The sequence below is a fragment of the Symsagittifera roscoffensis genome, chromosome 8 (genome assembly GCF_963678635.1).
Source record: "Symsagittifera roscoffensis chromosome 8, txSymRosc1.1, whole genome shotgun sequence".
Lineage (NCBI taxonomy): Eukaryota > Metazoa > Xenacoelomorpha > Acoela > Convolutidae > Symsagittifera > Symsagittifera roscoffensis.
In genome coordinates this window covers 34,888,928-34,912,217 of record NC_087069.1, presented here as the reverse complement: position 1 = coordinate 34,912,217, position 23,290 = coordinate 34,888,928, and the positions used below count along the sequence as shown (strand labels likewise).

Genomic DNA, 23,290 nt, shown 5'->3' with positions numbered 1-23,290 from the left:
AGAAAATAGCCACAATGTAGTAAAATTGAATCCTGATGAAAATAAATATTATCTTCTTACTCCATACCCCACATTAATGCAATCACTCAAAAAATTTTCACCCGAAAGCATTAGAGCTATTGCTCGAAACCCAAATATAGATTTACAATCAATTGGAATATATTCAAAATCTGATATCCAACATCACATTAGAACACAACAATTCCAGGAATTATTAACACAAATGGACACTATACAAAGACAATCAATTGACCAAAACTTACGCAAACTTGCCGAAACCGCAGGATTTGCAGACATCTATACACAAGATTATAGCGGATATTTTAAAGACATTAAAGATTATATATATCTAAACGGTGAAAAATACAGACCACAAGATATTTCACCTATAAATATTTTTAGCTTTGTTACACTAAAAAATGAAATTCTCGATTTTCTAGGATGGCCCTACTACATCTTAGAAAAATTGACTATTTTATACGCAATGTTTAACTTTATAGGATTTCTTTTCTCACTACTAAAAGGAATCTATAATACATGCGCTATACACACACAAGTAAATAGACAAGCAAGTGTAGCACGCATACTATTTGCAGGATTTTTTGGAATTTTTTCATCATCAATAAACAAAATCCTTCTAGACGCACAAATAAAAGAATATAACACAAAAATAGCGACATGACAGAACACGTACGACGAGGAACATAATAATATAGAAGTAACGCCTACAACATCACAGTTGCCACCCCTACCACATAACCATCCATTATCATTAGTCCCACGAAATTTCCGAAACTTAGCAATAACACATAACCCAAATTTTAGACCAAACATATCGCAAAGTCCCATACAACACATAATGACACATCATTCACAAGATGAAAATACATATGAACAAATTATAGAACAACCCCATACCACTGCTTTTCAGTCTCAAAATAATAATTTTTTTAGCCCACGATGAGCCGACAACTTGGATCCCTACACCGCTCAAATTCCCACCCAACCAACCTCAACACTCCAATTACAATATTTCCACTTTCTGCTTTCCCACCACCCGATTTTCCAAATAGTAATATAACATCAAGCATGAATTCAGACACTAATTCAGATATTTCAGTTTTATACTCCATTTCACAACTAAATAACCCGAATATAGAAACCCCTGACGAATTTGCAGACTCCGAACCATCTCCATCCAATAATTTTCAAACCAACTCCTCAGTTTTTTCAAAGCCTCCTTTTCGACCAATCCCAACAAATAATCCACTCCCGTCCGTTTCTACTCCCTCTTACGCTTCACAAAAAACCCCAACCTATTCTCCATTTCATTCCGACCGATCATCTAATTCTCCCGATACTCCCCAAATCTCCCAAGAACTTGATAATTTTATAACCCTACAACAACAGCTAATACACCCTAACACCCTCACTGTAAATCAAATTTCATCCACAGTAGAATCCTCAAATCCACCTACTCCTACACCCTCTTCAGCTTATACTACATCATTAGCACAATCATCCACATCCACCGAATCATCAAATAGCACTAATAGAGCTTACCGCACTTTTAAAAGAAAATTCCCGAACCATCCATTCCCAACCAAACCAGGAACAGCCCGCGAATATATCAACCATCCACATCACACTAACACGAAAGATTTTCTAGCAATCACCTTACCTTCATTCCCACAATATACTTTAAAAACACCTAACGACACTAACGACACACGTAGTTTTGTAGATGAACATGTTTTAATGCCTACACTTCATTGGACAACATATTATCATTTTACTAATCCCCTTTGCCTACCATTATCTAATACTCATACCGATATAGAAAGAAATCAAGATATGCTATATCGACTCACCACGCCATTAACACACAGACAATTTACTTATATAGGATATAAAAACTCACTAAAAACATACACTGCACCCCGAGCTAACGAATTTACGCTAGAATATTACGATCATAATATCATCCGATCTAACCAAGACCAATTTTTAGATGACGACCGCTTCGCTAACCCACAACTAACAGAAAAATTTATCATCAAAACACCATATGTATTTACACTCAATATATTTGATCGAAAATTTGATCACATCATCTCTGAAGCACTAACTGACATGCAAGCTTATGAAAGTTCTAAAGAAAAATTTCAATTATTTTCACTAACCTTCCACTTCCTTGCACCACATGAACGCGATTTGCACTGCTCACACGACATTATGTTACGCACTAAACAAACCCACACATATACGTATTATCGCTTCATACAAAATCATCTTGATCTCCACACTCCATCAAGACAACCACACCACCGTTTTCAGTTTCTTAATTCAAAGTACACTTCGCCATTTTTTCTAAATTTCACATATTGCATAAAAGACACTAACCTCCACGGCATCCTCCGCAACTATGACCCAATAACACAAATGTATATATTTTGTCCCATCACGAAGACCTTTAATGCAGAAGAATCCAGACCCTTCCTTATCCCACATGAATTTATCCAACCTATAGAAATCCCTATATTAGAATTCATCCATTACACTAAATACAGTCACAAAATATATAATCTCATTCAAAACACACCTTATGAGTTTGCAGTTGACACCGAAGAACTAAAAAATATTAAAGCACTTCAATTAAAGCACAAATAAAAGAATATAACACAAAAATAGCGACATGACAGAACACGTACGACGAGGAACATAATAATATAGAAGTAACGCCTACAGCACCACAGTTGCCACCCCTACCACATAACCATCCATTATCATTAGTCCCACGAAATTTCCGAAACTTAGCAATAACACAACCCAAATTTTAGACCAAACATATCGCAAAGTCCCATACAACACATAATGACACATCATTCACAAGATGAGAATACATATGAAGAAATTATAGAACAACCCCATACCACCGCTTTTCAGTCTCAAAATAATAATTTCTTTAACCCACGATGAGCCGACAACTGGGATCCCTACACCGCTCAAATTCCCACCCAACCAACCTCAACACTCCCATTACAATAATTCCACTTTTTGCTTTCCCACCACCCGATTTTCCAAATAGTAATATAACATCAAGCATGAATTCAGACACTAATTCAGATATTTCAGTTTTGTACTCCATTTCACAACTAAATAACCCGAATATAGAAACCCCTGACGAATTTGCAGACTCCGAACCATCTCCATCCAATAATTTTCAAACCAACTCCTCAGTTTTTTCAAAGCCTCCTTTTCGACCAATCCCAACAAATAATCCACTCCCGTCCGTTTCTACTCCCTCTTACGCTTCACAAAAAACCCCAACCTATTCTCCATTTCATTCCGACCGATCATCTAATTCTCCCGATACTCCCCAAATCTCCCAAGAACTTGATAATTTTATAACCCTACAACAACAGCTAATACACCCTAACACCCTCACTATAAATCAAATTTCATCCACAGTAGAATCCTCAAATCCACCTACTCCTACACCCTCTTCAGCTTATACTACATCATTAGCACAATCATCCACATCCACCGAATCATCAAATAGCACTAATAGAGCTTACCGCACTTTTAAAAGAAAATTCCCGAACCATCCATTCCCAACCAAACCAGGAACAGCCCGCGAATATATCAACCATCCACATCACACTAACACGAAAGATTTTCTAGCAATCACCTTACCTTCATTCCCACAATATACTTTAAACACACCTAACGACACTAACGACACACGTAGTTTTGTAGATGAACATGTTTTAATGCCTACACTTCATTGGACAACATATTATCATTTTACTAATCCCCTTTGCCTACCATTATCTAATACTCATACCGATATAGAAAGAAATCAAGATATGCTATATCGACTCACCACGCCATTAACACACAGACAATTTACTTATATAGGATATAAAAACTCACTAAAAACATACACTGCACCCCGAGCTAACGAATTTACGCTAGAATATTACGATCATAATATCATCCGATCTAACCAAGACCAATTTTTAGATGACGACCGCTTCGCTAACCCACAACTAACAGAAAAATTTATCATCAAAACACCATATGTATTTACACTCAATATATTTGATCGAAAATTTGATCACATCATCTCTGAAGCACTAACTGACATGCAAGCTTATGAAAGTTCTAAAGAAAAATTTCAATTATTTTCACTAACCTTCCACTTCCTTGCACCACATGAACGCGATTTGCACTGCTCACACGACATTATGTTACGCACTAAACAAACCCACACATATACGTATTATCGCTTCATACAAAATCATCTTGATCTCCACACTCCATCAAGACAACCACACCACCGTTTTCAGTTTCTTCTTTCTACTTATTCTAAACTTCATTAATATTCCTCACAAAATAATTTGATAAAATTTATATCAAATGAAGTAAATTAATTTATAAATTGTTTTCCCAAAAGCAGTAAATTTCATAATAATGAAAATTTGTAACTTAACTTTTCCCCAAAACTAGCAGTAAAATTTAAATTGATAAAGTAAAAATGCAGTACTAACCTTTTGATATTTTCATTCACTCGCACAAGAATTCTATCCAAACTCGCACAGCTCGCCCACGAAGAATTGTTTAAATAATTAATTTTAGTTTCAAGTTTTCACACTCAACAACTCTAACATACAATAACAAGTTTCAAACTTTCCTTTAACCCGGTTGGAAAGGAATTATATACTAAACCAAACTAACCAACGCAGCTTACTAAACACCACAAATCATAAAATAACAACATGACTAAGAAAAAAAACCAACGGTACCCAAACTGGATTAACCCAGTTTAAAACTGGATAATTTATTCTTTTGAAGACTATTATAAAGTCTAAAAAAGAAATAATAAAACACAAAAAAGTCGCAAGACAAACCCATACCAAAAAAAATTTGATTTTTGAAAAATGGACATGACTAAAGTAACATAAAAAAGACCAACATAAACCCAGCATGAAACGTTATCACATAACAGAACCTCTCAAATAAACAGCACGAAACCATACTCCCACTCCTGGCCTAACCCACCAGAGAGGACGTCCTGAGCATGCTCTATAGCCGGCCTAACCCACCGCGCTACATCCACGCTTTGTGACCACACTCCTATTTTTAATGAGAGGTACTCAAGGGTGAGTAACTCTTCAAAATAACCGAACTAAAACAAAAAGCTTTTGTGAAAACAACTAATCAAAATCATAATTAAAACATTTAACTAATAAAAATTTTATAAAATGTAAAACATACTTTGCAGTTTATAGATCAGCATACAACAACAAAGACGAACATCCAAAGACAAAGTGATCCCACTACACTCAAAAAAGAATGGCCAACCACAACCAAAATGCCGTCCACAATCACAACTCAAAAGATTTAGAGTACGACTTGACTTCGCAGAAAAGGACTTCATTGAACTAGACCAATGACCACCTCGATGTTCAAGTATACGTACAGATCCGAGTTACAAGGCATCCCCTCCACGCACAATCTCCACGCCATTCCCAGACGCGGCTGAACACAAAACAAGTTCTCTACATAATACAGAAAAACCCGTCATAGCAAACCATTTTGAAATCAAATTGATTTCGTTGGGAAACACAGTCGTTGTCACAAGAAGATACACGAAGATACGATGTTCGCCCAATACCAACGTTCATCATCCATCCTTTGAATTGCAGAAAGATAATTCTAAAAAAACTCTGTAAAACCCGGATGGGTGGAACCTGATCTAAACTATATTTTATGATTGGATAAATTAGATATTTTACCACTGTAAAGTATTTAATATTGACCAATCATGATCCATCTAACTAACAACCCACTTATTTGTAAGTGCTGAAATTACTTGTAATTTCAGCACCAGAGAGATTTGAATTTAACTTAGAAATTAGTTGTCTCTCCGAGAGAACTTCAGCAGCCGCAACAAACCAGTATACCCTAGATCTATTGAGCCTAGCAGAGACTAGTTAAACACCCTGAGACTAGTAAGTATAAGAGTAAGATTAGGATCGGTATTAGACTAAGAAGTTGCACGAATCTATCCGGCCGAAAATAAGATAGCGTGACGAGCAGACGGTGTACCCTATCCGAAATTACTCTATGAGTTAACCACATCGGTCCTAACTCACTTATGAGAATTTTATACCTAGTATCGAATCCCCTCTTTTTGGCAAATAGTTAAAGAGATCAGAGCTTGTTTCTACAAACTGACTTAAAAATTATCCATGACTCCTAGACCAGAATTATTTCCGGCTTTGAGTTGCGTAAATTTGAATAGTTTTGTAAGAGTTCGTTTTTCAACCAAAATTTGGAGACTAGCAAAAAGTTTGCCACTTAACTTCCCGTTTAAAATGCAGTTTCAAATATTAATCTGTACCAATAAACTAGACTTCATGAAACAACTAAGCTGTCAACGTTTCAGTGTTAAGCAAACAAAATTGTTCTCCAGGCGGTTTCAGTCTTCCTCTTATTCTTCTGGGCAGGAGTTTGCTAAGCAACAGCTATCTACGCTGCCGTTATTTTTGAAACAAGCCATGCGCGTGGGATCTTGCGAACTATGTGCGGGGTTTCCCCCTTTTTTGAACATTGTTATGAGTCATAAACGCAGTTTGACTTTTGATTTCTTTTCAAATTCAGTTCATTTCCTTTCTAAAAAGGAAGGCAAACTCCACTATCGAACAGCAAAACTATGTAGGTCCCGAAAAATGAGATTGACTTCTATTTTCGAAAATGGAATTCGATTATCTGATTTTTCAGCAAAACCTCAGTATATTTGGCGAAATTTTTATAATGCATAGTTTTTACAAAATGTGTCTTTACAGTTTCCAATTCATTGCATGCAAAGTTATAATGTTTGCCTTCAGTTTTCTTCATCCCAAAATATAACATGCTAAGTTAGTATTTTTATTTTAAAGCTCATGAAATTTTATCGCTTGTGTTTTTGCTTCTGTGTCAACTTTCAAATTGTTTGTTTGTTTCCTAGGACATACTTTTTTTTCGGCCCAACTTTCGTTTACTCATTTATTGCTGTCTGGATTAATGTTTTGCAAAGGTTGCTTTAACGCTCGGTCAGTTCCTATAATTGTTTCTTTTCACATTTTTCTTTTAAAATGAATATCATTCGAGACAAATCGTTAATTGAAAAATTTTGGTAGATGTGTTATGCCATGTTGCTTTTTTTGCGCTTTCACTTTTTATTGTTCCGACTTTCGGTACGAAAGTAACGGAATATTTTTGCTCGGGGTGGGTTTTTTTTTCTTCAGACAAATTTCGGCTTTTTAACTAGCCATTTTTGACGTAATTTTTTTATATCATTCAAAAGGTATTGTTGTCCTGAGCTTAAATTTGAAAAGATATTTTACCTGTGATCATTTTACGTAAAGTTATGAGGGTTTAAAGGTTGCCATTTTGGCAATTTTGACCAATTTGGGACAATTAACGCGCGATATAATTCGAGCTATTAACGCGTAAGCGGAGATTTAATCCGTCTCAGAAATCGTTCCAAATTGGTTGAAAGAAGCTTATTTGCCATAATTGATTTGTTTCAAGGAATGAAATCTATCCGTTTGTACTTTGTATGGCGTGTGGGGTGATGATTTAAAAAAAAATCAACTTAAAAAAAAATTTCATTTTATTTTTTTTTCAATTAATTTTTTAATGTTATTACTGCTCCATAAACCTTAAAAGGCAGTCGGAACATTCAGGGCTCGGCCCTGATACGAGCAGTCTTGTTATACGAGCAGTCTTGTTATTTAATTTACTGAGATTTACACTCTATAATTACAAAAGTGCAAATCTGAATATCTTCTAATTTCGAAAATTGAAGTAAATTGAGTTTTTTCAGCGGAATAGAAGTTGCGTATTGATGTTTTCAAATTGTATTAAATAATGCGTATAGATAACGTGGTCGTCTTTGCACCCTATGGTCACTTGTTTGGGTACCGGCTGGACCTTGTTTTTTCATGAATGACTTTGTATGAAAATTATGGATGAAATTGAAATTGTTTTCCATTTAAACTTGAATTGTCGCCGGACTTTCGTTTGTCTGCTCAAGTTTTGTTACTTTCGGCCACATCACAGATTTTGTGCTTTAAGCAATTTTCATTAATGTTGAGTTTTCATATTCATTTAGTGTTGTTCATTGTAGTTTCAGGGGGACTTAAAACTTCTTAAATAAAATCTTTTTTTTTCAGCTTAAGTGGTGTCTGCTCGGCCAAATTGTTGGCTAATTTAATTACTCATTTGTTTTGTTTGGCATGTTTGTCCAGAATAAATTTTTATCGAGACATACGAAAATTTCGGTAGACCTAGTTTTTTCCACCATTTTTTTGGACTTCTTATATATTTTTTTTGTTTGTGTTGTATCGGAAGTGATGCGACGACTCACTTGGCCTGTGTCAAATTATGAACAGGTTACTCTTGAAATTGACTAACTAATTACACTTGCGGAGCAAAGTGTATTACTACGAACTTTCTCTTTTTTCCAACCTAAGTCGCAAGTATTGGTGCCACTTTTGGGGCACCTTTACAGCTTTTTGATAGAATGTGCTTTGGCATTCGAATACTAATAAGTTAACACAGTTGTTGCGTTTTAAATTCATCAACTGCACCGAAAAAAGCTATTTGTTTCAAACAGCATAACTATAATTAAAACTCAATTTCACAAAGTTTCTGACTCAATTTATTGCAATTTTTTGAAATACATTATTTATACATAATGTGGCTTTATGCTTTCCGATTTTTTACATGCAAAGTTAGTGTGGATGCCTTCAGTTTGTTTTATTCCAAATTATTACTTGCAAACTTGTATCTTTTGTATTTGGTGCTAATTTTGCTGCCTCTAATTCCCAATTTATTAGCATATGTTGCTTCGTTATTGTTGGCTAGTTTTTGGGGAGTTTAAACATCCGTGGCTGAGTGGTTAGTGTATGACTCAAATTTCCTAGGTCTCATATTCAAATCGGACACGTAGCCTAGATTTTGCTAATTGGAGGCTTATTTCTTTTTTTCTGTTTTCACTTGATAGAGCTGCTAGTTTGTCGTGTTCTCGCAATTGTTTGCGAAGCACAGCTTCGTCTCTGTGTCATAGTATGGGAAAATATGTTGTTGCTTAGGTTCCTCTGGCAATGCATACATGACGCAGTGGTAGAAGGCAGATCCATAGTGCTAACATCTCACTCGATGGAGGAGTGCGAAGCCCTGTGCACTCGATTGGCCATAATGGTCAACGGTCAATTTAAATGTCTAGGCTCAACTCAACATATCAAAACGAAATACGGCAGTGGATATGTAGTTACCGTCAAAATGAAAGTAGGCCTCGGGGATACAGTCGAACGATTTTTCCTGCAGAAATATCCAGAATCTGAAGTGACTTAAAAATTATCCATGACTCCTAGACCAGAATTATTTCCGGCTTTGAGTTGCGTAAATTTGAATAGTTTTGTAAGAGTTCGTTTTTCAACCAAAATTTGGAGACTAGCAAAAAGTTTGCCACTTAACTTCCCGTTTAAAATGCAGTTTCAAATATTAATCTGTACCAATAAACTAGACTTCATGAAACAACTAAGCTGTCAACGTTTCAGTGTTAAGCAAACAAAATTGTTCTCCAGGCGGTTTCAGTCTTCCTCTTATTCTTCTGGGCAGGAGTTTGCTAAGCAACAGCTATCTACGCTGCCGTTATTTTTGAAACAAGCCATGCGCGTGGGATCTTGCGAACTATGTGCGGGGTTTCCCCCTTTTTTGAACATTGTTATGAGTCATAAACGCAGTTTGACTTTTGATTTCTTTTCAAATTCAGTTCATTTCCTTTCTAAAAAGGAAGGCAAACTCCACTATCGAACAGCAAAACTATGTAGGTCCCGAAAAATGAGATTGACTTCTATTTTCGAAAATGGAATTCGATTATCTGATTTTTCAGCAAAACCTCAGTATATTTGGCGAAATTTTTATAATGCATAGTTTTTACAAAATGTGTCTTTACAGTTTCCAATTCATTGCATGCAAAGTTATAATGTTTGCCTTCAGTTTTCTTCATCCCAAAATATAACATGCTAAGTTAGTATTTTTATTTTAAAGCTCATGAAATTTTATCGCTTGTGTTTTTGCTTCTGTGTCAACTTTCAAATTGTTTCTGTTTGTTTCCTAGGACATACTTTTTTTTCGGCCCAACTTTCGTTTACTCATTTATTGCTGTCTGGATTAATGTTTTGCAAAGGTTGCTTTAACGCTCGGTCAGTTCCTATAATTGTTTCTTTTCACATTTTTCTTTTAAAATGAATATCATTCGAGACAAATCGTTAATTGAAAAATTTTGGTAGATGTGTTATGCCATGTTGCTTTTTTTGCGCTTTCACTTTTTATTGTTCCGACTTTCATACATAATGTGGCTTTATGCTTTCCGATTTTTTACATGCAAAGTTAGTGTGGATGCCTTCAGTTTGTTTTATTCCAAATTATTACTTGCAAACTTGTATCTTTTGTATTTGGTGCTAATTTTGCTGCCTCTAATTCCCAATTTATTAGCATATGTTGCTTCGTTATTGTTGGCTAGTTTTTGGGGAGTTTAAACATCCGTGGCTGAGTGGTTAGTGTATGACTCAAATTTCCTAGGTCTCATATTCAAATCGGACACGTAGCCTAGATTTTGCTAATTGGAGGCTTATTTCTTTTTTTCTGTTTTCACTTGATAGAGCTGCTAGTTTGTCGTGTTCTCGCAATTGTTTGCGAAGCACAGCTTCGTCTCTGTGTCATAGTATGGGAAAATATGTTGTTGCTTAGGTTCCTCTGGCAATGCATACATGACGCAGTGGTAGAAGGCAGATCCATAGTGCTAACATCTCACTCGATGGAGGAGTGCGAAGCCCTGTGCACTCGATTGGCCATAATGGTCAACGGTCAATTTAAATGTCTAGGCTCAACTCAACATATCAAAACGAAATACGGCAGTGGATATGTAGTTACCGTCAAAATGAAAGTAGGCCTCGGGGATACAGTCGAACGATTTTTCCTGCAGAAATATCCAGAATCTGAAGTGAAAGAACGTCTCCCAGGGTTGGTGGTGTTTCAAGTACCGCAAGACCACGCAGTTGTTGCAGATTTATTCCGAGTCTTGGAGGCGGGTAAGAAGACAAAAGTGAAGTACGATAATAATATGGAATCAGAAATACTAGTCGATGATTACTCAATTAATCAAACTAGCTTGGATCAAGTTTTCATAAATTTCGCTGGCGAACAATCGGATGATCCGTTGCGTGAAATGAAAAGTCAAGCAGCTCTTACAAAAATCTATTCACGACGCTTTTCGAAGAATGCGTTCCAGCGAGCGACGTCGAAGAGCATTTTGATTCCGAACCGAGGCTTAGAAGATGTTTCGGAACGAACGACTGCCGAAAGTGATTCGGAAAGGCCGGCGAGGTTTTCAAAGTACTCGGGTCAAGTGGATTCAGAAGACCCGGAACGCAACGATAACGACGGAACTGTAACGTCGAATCGACTAAGCACCCGAAGGTCTAAGAACCCGCGTACGAGTTCTAGAAGGCCTGGAGATACGTCAATAGAGGAAGAACGGGAACAGATAACAGACGATCAAGGCGATATAGATGCAGGTCGGCTCTCCGCGGCCGTAGCTCCGACAGCTGCGATGTCCGCGGGTAGCAGCGCGGGAACAGCGCGATATTCGGAATCTAGAGATCGACCACCGAGAAAGAAGACCCAGTCGTTTTATAGGCCATTCATGGCGGCGCCAACAAATCCAGAAGCAAGAAAGTCGATGCAAGGGACAACACGAACAACGCAGAGCTTGGATCTTAAAAGGCAAATCAGAGACTCCGTTGCAAAAGTAAGCTCCATTTTTATTATAATGCTGCGATCATCTCTTAGGAGTGTGAAGGAACTATAGCCTCGGGTTCTTTTTTCACAGAATGGAGGCTTCAAAAAGTTTTCATACAGCTGGGAGCAGTTGTGCTATTTGCACATCGACTGCTATTCTTGTTTATCTTCTAAAATTTCTGGTGGTTGATAAGTGTTTCGAAACGTTTCTCCATGAACAAATAATATTGCTTTGTTTAATGGTTTAGAGTGTGACTGAATAATTTGCGCATGTTATGCGTTTCACAAGTATCTGAAAAGTTCATTTAGAGCAGTACAACAGTGCCGAAAATCAAAATCTTGTTCAACAGGGCCGAAAAATAATTTGAATACTGTTTTGGGGGCGTTCAACGGTGCCGAAGTACAACAGTGCCGAAACTGAAAATGTTGATGATGTTTTAAAACTTTGAGTACTGTTTGTGAATTGTTGGCAGTTTTTTTGCGTCACTAATGTTTTGCTTTGGAGCGAAACCGAGAATTGAAATTAACAATTTGCTGAGGGGGTTATTCTCATGGGCGAAGCACCGAATGGGCGAAAAACTTATGGGCGAAGGACCGAAAACAAAAATAGCCGAAAGTCAAGTATTAACAGAAGCGAAGTTGCACTTCGCATACACAAGCAAAAATATGACCGATTGCGCTACTGGGAGAAACTGAATGAGTCTACATTAATTGCTAAGTGACGCAAGCCAGTCAATTTGAAAAAAAAAATTACCAACTAACATGCCTCAATTTATAGAGCGGATGCATTTTAAGTTGTATACGAAAAAGTTCATTAAAAACATCCGACCCTGCCCAGGTTCGAACCCTCTTATTTTGTTGAGGATCTTCCCTACCTCTACGCTACAGATCCTTGATGCCCTGAAGGTAAAGTGTTATTTGTAATATTTTAGTGTGTGTTAATATCATTAGCATTGGATGTTCTTAATAGCTGGTCATTGATCAAACTGAACACATTTTGTCGCAACAATATTTGCAACTTAGGTTGGAAAAAACAAGAGAGTTCATACTATAACAAAAGCTTGCTTGTTTGTTCAAAAAAATTTATGACGACGCGCGGGGTACCTGAAGTAACTTTTGTTTGTTTAACAAGCGGCAGCAATTAAAATGGACAATTGTGTCTTTTCAACTTCCGTCCATTTGAATTGAATTACATGTCAGTGATTTAGGATGATTAAAAACTGTATTAAAAATAATTTTCGGCACTTGTACTTCGTCATTGGTGTACTGCCCCTTTGTTTTTGCTCATCCCAATTTACTGGCAAGTATTTTGATTCAAATGGACGGAAGTTAAAAAGACAAACATGGCCATTTAATAACGCTTGTGTGACAAACAAAAATTCTCCAAGCTCGGCGTCATAAATTTTCCTGAATAAACAATCAATAAAGTATTTACGCAAACTTGCCTACAAAAATATAAATTTTCGGTACTCTTGAACACATTTTCAGTTTCGGCAAGGTTGTACTCCGGCACTGTTGAACCTCCCCTCGTCCATATTAACGAATTTTAAATAATCGAAATTCTTTTTCGGTGAATGACACAGAGACGTGTCTGATCTAGACAGTGAATTTACTAACGAGCAAAACAATCAAAATGAAGGTATTTTGGCGGGTAATTTAATGATTTAGGCAGTAAACGAGTAATTGTTTCACACCATGCTTGCCCTCAAATTGGTGACCGACAAATAAGACGACAACCATTAAGACGACTACCGTTTATGATAGGACTTAAAAACAAGGCTTCACGCTATTATCTACTTTGTATTTCTGAGAAATTTAAACCACTCAAATTCGAACTGCTCAGTTTACGTGTAGTAACTTTTACTTGTCGTCTTAACGTCTTGTCGTTTTAATGGTGTGTCGTCTTTTTTACCTAGTACCACTCAAAGTGAACGAAATTAAGACTAACTGCCGTAATAAATAGTGTTTCAATGTTTGGTTAATAATTATCTTCTAACTGGGTCCTTTGCTTTATTGTCTCATAACTGTCTATTTCGTTCACTGTCTGTGTCAGACCCGTCTCCTTGACATTCACCTTCTAATTCTAACTCTAATCAGGGTGTCGTACTTCAAGCCGAATTGTAAAATAAGGGACTTCCAGCCGAACATTTTCTTTATAAGTCATGAAGTATGAATTAATTAAAAATTATTATTTTTTATTCTCAATTTGTGCATTTCAAAGTTCGGCTAATGTAAGTAACGAAAGCCAGTCCCAAATGGTGCATTGACATGACTAACTTCTATTATGGACTAAACGTGCCTGAAGAACTCGGCTTGAAGTCAGGGTTGGCTGTTTTAAAACGGGGGTTTTAAAACATGTTTTAAAACAGGTGTTTTTTATTCATGTTTTTAATTATTGTTTTATAATACGTCATACTGCAACCGAAGAAGTCCCGTCGGCCAGTTGTCCTAGAATCAGTTTCGTAAAATGCACATTCATTATGTTTTGTCTGTTCATTGTTCTACTATGTCTGCTGTTTTATAGGGTGATTCTATAGCTACTGGATCAGCCCAGAGTGGAGTTTCAGGGGCTGAAGGGGCCGTGAACAGCAGTGGAGAACCGAAGAAGAGGAAGATACGCAGGAGGAGAACCAATGCAATATAGATAATCAGTATTGACATTACAAAAGAGAACATTTGAAAGGAATCAGTTTTTGAGGAACTGATTTTCTCAGCTGAAGGAAATCGAGCTTAATATTCAGGCTGAACATTCGAAAAAAAATCTAACGAGAAGAACTATCGGAATATAAAGAGGACAAAGTTCACAGTCTGTCAAACAGCATATTTAATCAGCTGCAAGAAACTCGAAATAAAGTTAAAAACGATTTCAATGTTAGTTAGTAAAAAAAACTTGCTAGAAAAGAGTCTTTTGTAAGTATACTAAATGAGATTAGATGTTTAGTTTTGCCTTTGTAATTATGTAAAATGTTTTTGAAGTTGAGGATGTTTTGAACATTACTAGCACAAAATTGTTAACAACAGCTCGTGTGTACATTTAATTTAAAGAGAGCCATAAAAATAAATTTATGCTTAAATTATGTAGTGCAATTATCAATTTAGCTTACTTCAATTTAAGTTTCTAAAACCAACAAGATTTCTGCCTGTTTTTTTGTGTGGAGTTCTGGAAGGATCAATCATAACTGAGTAACCCTTAAATCAAAATCTCACTGGAATTTTGGACAAAAACAATCAGAAAAACAATAAACTACGCCATGCTTTGTTTTTTTTTATGAATAAATTGTTCATTTTAGATGTTCACTAGCATTAGAATCATAATTTAAGTTATAGCATGTTTTGGTTAATCAATTCGTTTTGATATCGGTTTCGGCTTATTGGGTGTCGTATTAAATTATATTTTTTTCTATTAACTTCATTGGTATTCTTTGAGATTAATATTACTGACACGATGAAAAAAATAAGAAGGATAAGTGTGGTTTCTGTGATTCGCAGAGGATCTATCAAAGGCTATCCAGCCTGTCTAAGCACAGTCCGCTTGTCTTGATTCCCCTCATTCAAGACTAAGTTTTTTGTTGAGCGAAGCTTTTTTTTGCTACTTAAAGCCATTTTTTTAGTCAAGAACTTCATGTGATACCACTATCGCAGTGGTAGACTTGAAGCTAGAGGTCAACTGAGAGTTCGTCATCACACACTATCATTGCCACTATGCTTCCTCTGATCGAAAGCTTGAAGTTAACCTCACAAGACTCTTAAAACAAAAAAGACATGGTTTTTTAATCCTCATTTATTTCGTTCACAAAATAGATTTATCGGAACTTCTTTGCTGCATCTTCAGCGATATGCTGTATTTATAATAAATTTTTGATGCCGGCAGTTGTTCATGGGTTTAAGTGCAAGTTTTCTGGTGTATTTCGCGATCAATTTCTGTAATTTTTTATTGATTTCTTTGCTTTCCAGTAGCTATTGATTGGAACTATAGTTGTGTGGAATGTTAAACTCAGATTTATTATAACCTACGTAATAACAAATCACCAAATAACTTTTTCATAATTTGGTGTATTTTTTGCACTAAGTTCCGAGAAATTCTTGCTTTTAAATGAAGTCTAGTTTTTTCGCTTTTTTTTCCAGCACAATTGTTACTGTTTTTCCTGCTCTGCATCATTTACATGCAATAATAGAAAATAAAACGAACATTTTTTTTTTCAATTTTGAATGAAGAAAATTGTTTTGAAAGTTTTTCTTTGTGATTGTTTCTCAAGTCTAATTGCATGAATTTTACTTTTGTGTTGATTATTTTTTTAAAATAAGTTAAAAGTCAGTTTTCTCTGGCTTCATACCTTTTTAATATGATACAGTTTTGTATCGGTTCTTTACTCGGTTTTCTAAATTTAAATTATTGTCCAGATTTTAACTATTTTGAAAATTTTGGAAAATATTTTTTATTTCAGAATCATTTTTTGAACATGTTTTTCTCTCCTAATTTGGTTTGCTCTTGTAAACTAAAGTAAACATGGTCTTTTTTCTATATATTAGACTGGTTTGAAAGAAAGTTGAAAACGGTGAGTTTTGGATATTTTCGATGTTGTATGATTAATAAATGTATGCATCCCCCATTTTGAGCAATTTGATAAAATGCAGCCAGAATCAAGATTTTTGTAGATTCAGTCTGAATATGTAGTTTCTATACTTTTTTTTCAAGTAGTTCTTCTCTGATAATTTAAATGCGATACGCGACAATTTTTTGTTCCGACTTTCGAAAAAAACGAGGATTATATATGCCCGAGGTGATTTTTTTGTATTTATGACAATTTTAGAAAAGTTGAGCGGAAATGGATATCGATCCAAAATCTTGGGATTGCCAAGCCAGAATGCTTGCATTAGACTAAGTTGCGGTTTGGCTGCTGGAATAATACTTTGGTATTTTGTGTCAGTACGCTAATTATTAATAATCGAGGCAACGGTGTGCATTCAGTATATCATAATTAATTAAAACAACTCATCGAGTTATTATCCAAATTGTTGATTCAAGAAACTGGTTGTAAACTGTTAATAGCTTGTTTAGATAATCTGCACTGTTCCTGTACGTTTTTATGTTCGATCGGATACTGAGCATCCTGGTTTCAATTTGTTTCTTGTTTTGTCTTTGACTTTTGATAGTAAAACTGTTAAGAGTTCAACAAGTAAAGAGAGTCAGATAGTTGACAATCAAGCCAACCAGAATGAAAAAATTAACAGCTGCACAGAATAAACCGCAGTTAAAAGTGACTCAAAAAAACTGACCTGATATGAGGCAACGGTTCTATCATATACTTATACAAAGCTGCGCTTTTGTTCTCTTGGCTCTATTACTTCTTCGAAACTAGGCTCTAAAACTTTTTTGTTCCGACTTTCGAAGAAAGCGAGGATTATATATACCCGAGGTGAATTTTTTGTATTTATGACGATTTTAGAAAAGTTGAGCGGAAATGGATATCGATCCAAAATCTTGGGATTGCCAAGCCAGAATGCTTGCATTAGACTAAGTTGCGGCTTGGCGGCTGGAATAATACTTTGGTATTTTGTGTCAGTACGCTAATTATTAATCAGTGTCAAATTATCAGCACTGATAATCGTTTTAAATTGAATTGGGGCCAGCTAATTGGTCGTTTTAATTTCATCAACGACTCAAAATTCAATCAACACTTCGATATGACGGAATTGTAAATGACGGAATTAGTTTGATTACCAGAACTATCCTAACCTCCTCGTTTTGCGACAATTTGCCCAACAACGCCGATTAAAAATCGATTTTTAGGTTACCTCCAGCGTTTGAGTCAACCAGGACTTCATGTTGAAATGGGATTTGCGAGTCTCTAAACTTTTCATCTGTCAATTTTTTTGATTTGAAGACACTAAGCCCAATTCTTTAATCTCTATCGTTTTCACTTTTACGTCTGTTGGATATAGGACCGTTTTTTTTTGTTTGTATAGTTTCAATTTGGTTTCTAAAAACTTGAATAAACAGCGGTTTTTTTAGAATTGTAATTAAGAATACCTAATTTAGAGATTCATAATCAACGTGTGCATTCAGTATATCATAATTAATGAAAACAACTCATCGAGTTATTATCCAAATTGTTGATACAAGAAACTGGTTGTAAACTGTTAATAGCTTGTCTAGATAATCTGCACTGTTCCTGTACGTTTTTATGTTCGATCGGATACTGAGCATCGTGGTTTCAATTTGTTTCTTGTTTTGTGTTTGACTTTTGATCGTAAAACTGTTAAGAGTTCAACAAGTAAAGAGAGTCAGATGGTTGACAATCAAGCCAACCAGAATGAGAAAACTAACAGCTGCACAGAATAAACCGCAGTTAAAAGTGACTAAAAAAAACTGACCTGATATGAGGCAACGGTTCTATCATATACTTATACAAAGCTGCGCTTTTGTTCTCTTGGCTCTATTGATTCTTCGAAACAAGGCTCTAAAACTTTTCTGTTCCGTCTTTCGAAGAAAGCGAGGATTATATATGCCCGAGGTGAATTTTTTTTATTTATGACGATTTTAGAAAATTTGAGCGGAAATGGATATCGATCCAAAATCTTGGGATTGCCAAGCCAGAATGCTTGCATTAGACTAAGTTGCGGCTTGGCGGCTGGAATAATACTTTGGTATTTTGTGTCAGTACGCTAATTATTAATCAGTGCCAAATTATCAGCACTGATAATCGTTTTAAATTGAATTGGGGCCAGCTAACTGGTCGTATTAATTTCATCAACGACTCAAAATTCAATCAACACTTCGATATGACGGAATTAGTCGACGGAATTGTAAATGACGGAAATAGTTTGATTACCAGAACTATCCTAACCTCCTCTTTTAGCGACAATTTGTCCAACAACGCCGATAAAAAATCGATTTTTAGGTTGCCTCCAGCGTTTGAGTCAACCAGGACTTCATGTTTAAATGGGATTTGCGAGTTTCTAAATTTTGCATTTGTCAATTTTTTGATTTGAAGACACTGAGCCCAATTCTTTAATCTCTATCGTTTTCACTTTTACGTCTGTTGGATATAGGACCGCCGTTCTTATTTGGTTTTATAGTTTCAATTTGGTTTCTAAAAACTTGAATAAACAGCGATTTTTTTAGAATTGTAATTAAGAATACCTAATTTAGAGTTTAATAATCAACGTGTGCATTCAGTATATCATAATTAATGAAAACAACTCATCGAGTTATTATCCAAATTGTTGATACAAGAAACTGGTTGTAAACTGTTAATAGCTTGTCTAGATAGTCTGCACTGTTCCTGTACGTTTTTATGTTCGACCAGATACTGAGCATGCTGGTTTCAAGTTGTTTCTTGTTTTGTCTTTGACTTGTGATAGTTAAACTGTTAAGAGTTCAACAAGTAAAGAGAGTCAGATAGTTGACAATCAAGCCAACCAGAATGAGAAAACTAACAGCTGCACAGAATAAACCGCAGTTAAAAGTGACTCAAAAAAACTGACCTGATATGAGGCAACGGTTCTGTCATATACTTATACAAAGCTGCGCTTTTGATCTCTTGGCTCTATTACTTCTTCGAAACTAGGCTCTAAAACTTCGGCTCTAAAACTTCTTCGAAAATAGTTTTCTCATAGTAGTGGCGACTACACAGAGTGCGTTCGCAACCTATATTGCGAGGGAGATTCTCTGCTTAAGAAAAATACCTACACTAGGTTCCTCGGTACACGTGCACAAGTTTTTACAAAGTTTATTCATAAAATTCTCAGTTATAGGGCCTGCGGTTGATAAAAGCTAATTGTTGACAAATATATGCATCATTTATTGAATCTCTGTATTTGTCAAATTTTTGATCTTCCGCCTTGCCCGCAGCCGTTCCGGGGTTACAAACCGAGCCTTTGCGTATTCTACTGAAGGCTAGGGAATCAATTATCGCTACATTATACGGGAGCTGCCTACGAACAGCCCATGGGACAAGCGTCAAACCCTCTGGTCGCTTCTGATCTGTCCTGTGGAGGTGTCGTAGCTCTAGAAAAGAAGAAACAGGAGTGCAGGTGAGACATTGATTTTTAAGGGCATTAAAGTTGAATGCCTTGAGAATCTCTCTGAAAAGACAAGATAGGCCATACCATCCATCTTCGGTTACATCTTTTCAGCAAAACCATCTATGTTTTTCACAAGTTTTTGAACGTAGGTGGAGTCCAATTGCAATTCTAAGTTGCTGATTCGACAATTTCAACCTTAGTTTTTTACACGATATCACCTTCAACCATTGCGATCCGATTTTTTTCTGCTAAGTATTGCACTTTTTTACATCATTATGTTCTCGCTTCAAAACCATTTGAGAATTTTTGTCATCAAAAATGGGCTTCGTCATCCTTTTTTCGAACTTGTTCTTCGGAGCTACTTCACGTTTTGCTGAATCGAACCAAAGTTCTAATGCATCATTATATGTTCCATCCTGGTGCTTCAAACCAAAAACCTCACTTAAGGTAGCTTTCGCTCCTACTGCAGGGGCTAAGTTTGCAGGTAAGGCTAGTAGGCGAGACAAAGATACACTGAAGCCACCTTTGACTGCCGGTAGAACTGCTTGTAAAAGCTCACATTTTGCAGAGTTTTTGCTTAAGCCATTGTCTTTTTCTGATTTCAGTATGTTTTTTTAGGTCTCGGAGCACTATCATGTAGTCGTCGGCTAGGTTTCTATCATCTACATACCAAACATTTATTTTGGATTCAAGCTTTTGTTTACTATTGTCTGTATTTTTTCAGCAAAAAGCCGTGGAGCCTCGCGGCATAATCCTTCAACATAATGATGGAATTTCCGCTAAAAAGATAACTCGGCTTACTGTACACGCAAGGAGTATGTTTGGACAAATCTGGGTTGTTCAAAAAACCGTGATTCAGCTTATTTTCTTTCTTAAACGAACTCAACGCGGAAAAAAATATATATTTTAAGGAAAAGTGAGCACTTCGAGTTGTCATCACAATCTATCAAACTTCTACAGGAGTGTGCAGAAGTTTCATCTCCTCGTTTAGTACCAGATCCTACTTAAAAACTCGTTTCAAAATTTTGTCGATCTGCGAGAGCCTTGCTTCCTGCGCGTTCAGACTTCCGTCTTTTTTTACGAGGGCGATAAGTTTTGCTCCAAAAAAAGGTCTAAGCTGTTCGGGTACTTTACTGTCACCTATCAGAAATCGAGCCCCGCATTACCGTTAGGTTTACTAATAAGGCCCTAAAAAAACTTGAGGAAAATTCTTGTCCGGACAGGCTCCCGAAGGATTTGAAAAAGACATAGGTGATTTGTATGCCTCGAACTCAGTTACGAAAAAATTATCGAGTTTTTCGGGTTTGGGCGTTTAAATCTGCTCTTTCTGGTTGTTTAGATATCAGTTTTTTATGATCAGGAATCGAAAAGGTGCTTGTCATCTGAAGCGGCCAGCCTTAATTCCCCCTTTATATTCCCTCATCGAGCTTGCTGCTGATTAGCTTTATTCTCTGCTCGACATGGGCGGGCTTTACCATTGAGAAATATTGGCTCTTTTTTTTATTATAGAGCTTAAAGCTGTTGTTTGCTGACGACGACTTCTCTTGGGTTTTTCCAGAAAAAAAACATGAAAGACGTCAGAAAACGAGCCAATAAGTAACATTTTCTCCCATGTAGAAATTTTCATTTATTTTATCCGCAAGACTTTCTGCTAAAAGAACACCTGAGTCCTTAGGTACTCTCTTGAGCATTCGAATATTATAAATGGCTGTATTAAGTTTTATGATTAACTAGCACTAATTCATCACCAATTGAAGCATTTTTGACAGACTTCTCATTAACGTTCATAGTATATTGAAACCATTGGGTTTTCATAGAGTCGCTAAGTGTTTTATTTACTCAATCGATACGATATAAATTAGAACAACAATGATATCGTATCCAATTTAAAAGTCCAGAAGGTTTTAAGCAATCTTTGCTCGTACACTCCTTACTGTTTTTTCTCTCATCTTTTTACGGCGCGGTGTAGGGGTAATGTTATTGACTGGAAAAAAAAGACTGAACTAACCCATAATAACAGGAATGTTTTTATAGATGAAGAATTTATTTTTTTACAAAATTAATTTGGAGAAAAATCTAAAATCAATAAAACTCGCTGAAAAAGAACAATCTCTCCTAAGCTCAGAAAGTCCAGCGGCGCATCACCAGACTCCCCAAGCCAGGATCTCCTTCCGCAGACCGGAGACCTACTTGAAAGAACTGTCTCTAAAATCCCTCAAAGGGCGCTCGAGAAACACGCACAAACATCGAGCATAACACATCTATTCGATGAGTTTATCGCAACAGTTTAATTTTGGCTAATCTAGGGTAAATGTTCTTGTGGCTATGAGGCCTTGGAAAGCATCCCATGGGTAAAATGATTGTTTCGCTTTTGAAGACGGTTATGAATTGCTCGGCTTCGCGGGTTATTGATCTGCTCGGCAAGCGGCGTTCGCAGAAGGAGCAACAGCAGTCAGTGTATGCAGTTTACGGTCATCGTTTGTTATTGAGTTTGTCATCTTTTTTTTCCTTCTTTTCATTTTTCTTTTTTTAATAATCAGAAGGTCAAAAGTATTATAGTAACCGAGGTTACAGTCAGAAAAACCTTCATCACGTAATCCAGTCAAAATCTTGTGAGTTATCTTGGTAGCAGAAGACGGAAAGTGATCGCGAGTGGAGAAGAAAAAAATTAGATGGACTAGAGTGAACCTTCGGTGGAAAGGTGAACAGCTGAAGCTGCCCAATGGTCCAGACGAAAAACTTGTTTCTTGAGTTAAAACTTGATTATTTCAAACTTTTCGAGTTAAACTTAAATACCCAATCAATTTTAGAGTCGCTTTATGATTCTGTTACTCGGTTCTAGAGGTCGTGTCGGAATGTGAGTACCTAATTTAGTTTTCTTGAGTGTGTTTTAAATTGTTATGTTGAGTTAGGGAGAGCTTTTAGTTTGATCCATCTGAAATGGATCAAAGGTCCACTGTACAAAAAACAGTAAATATACATAAGGTTCCGACCATGTTTTTAACGTCGTTCGCGTATTTTGGGTATTTTGAGACCTGAGTATGGGGGCGTTCTTATTTTCTAGAGAGGGGAATATCTTAATAGTGGCCTATAAGCTGTAACGCGGGTTTTAGTCTCATGTCGCAAGTGAATCGAATTGGCTCCGACCACTTGAGGTAAAAAAACACAAAAGATAGTGTCCCTGAATCTTGAGCCAATGACTATAGGGCCTATTTTTCTTTATCCTTGTATGTGACTTAAGTAGGCGAATGTTACCTAGTGTTTTTATGGCACTCCTGGGTGGTTTTTACGACATCAAGACTACGGGATCAAACCCTCTTGACACAGCTGCGGGCTACATGCCCATTTTAGAGTACAGGTGGTACGGTTCAACGGGAACGTGTCCACCTTCTGGTTGTACCGT

At 36.3% G+C, this 23,290-nt stretch overlaps 1 protein-coding gene across 1 annotated transcript in view; it reads left to right on the top strand.

Moving 5' to 3' along the window:
- LOC134853635 (phospholipid-transporting ATPase ABCA1-like) overlaps window positions 1-14,940 on the top strand; it is a 76,844-nt gene extending 61,904 nt beyond the window's left edge. The window contains exons 9-10 of the mRNA XM_063869638.1: window positions 10,810-11,869; window positions 14,384-14,940. Of these exons, the coding sequence (XP_063725708.1) occupies window positions 10,810-11,869; window positions 14,384-14,503 (1,180 nt within the window). The 3' untranslated portion in view covers window positions 14,504-14,940. The remainder of the gene's footprint in view (window positions 1-10,809; window positions 11,870-14,383) is intronic.
- Window positions 14,941-23,290: the final 8,350 nt, after the last annotated feature.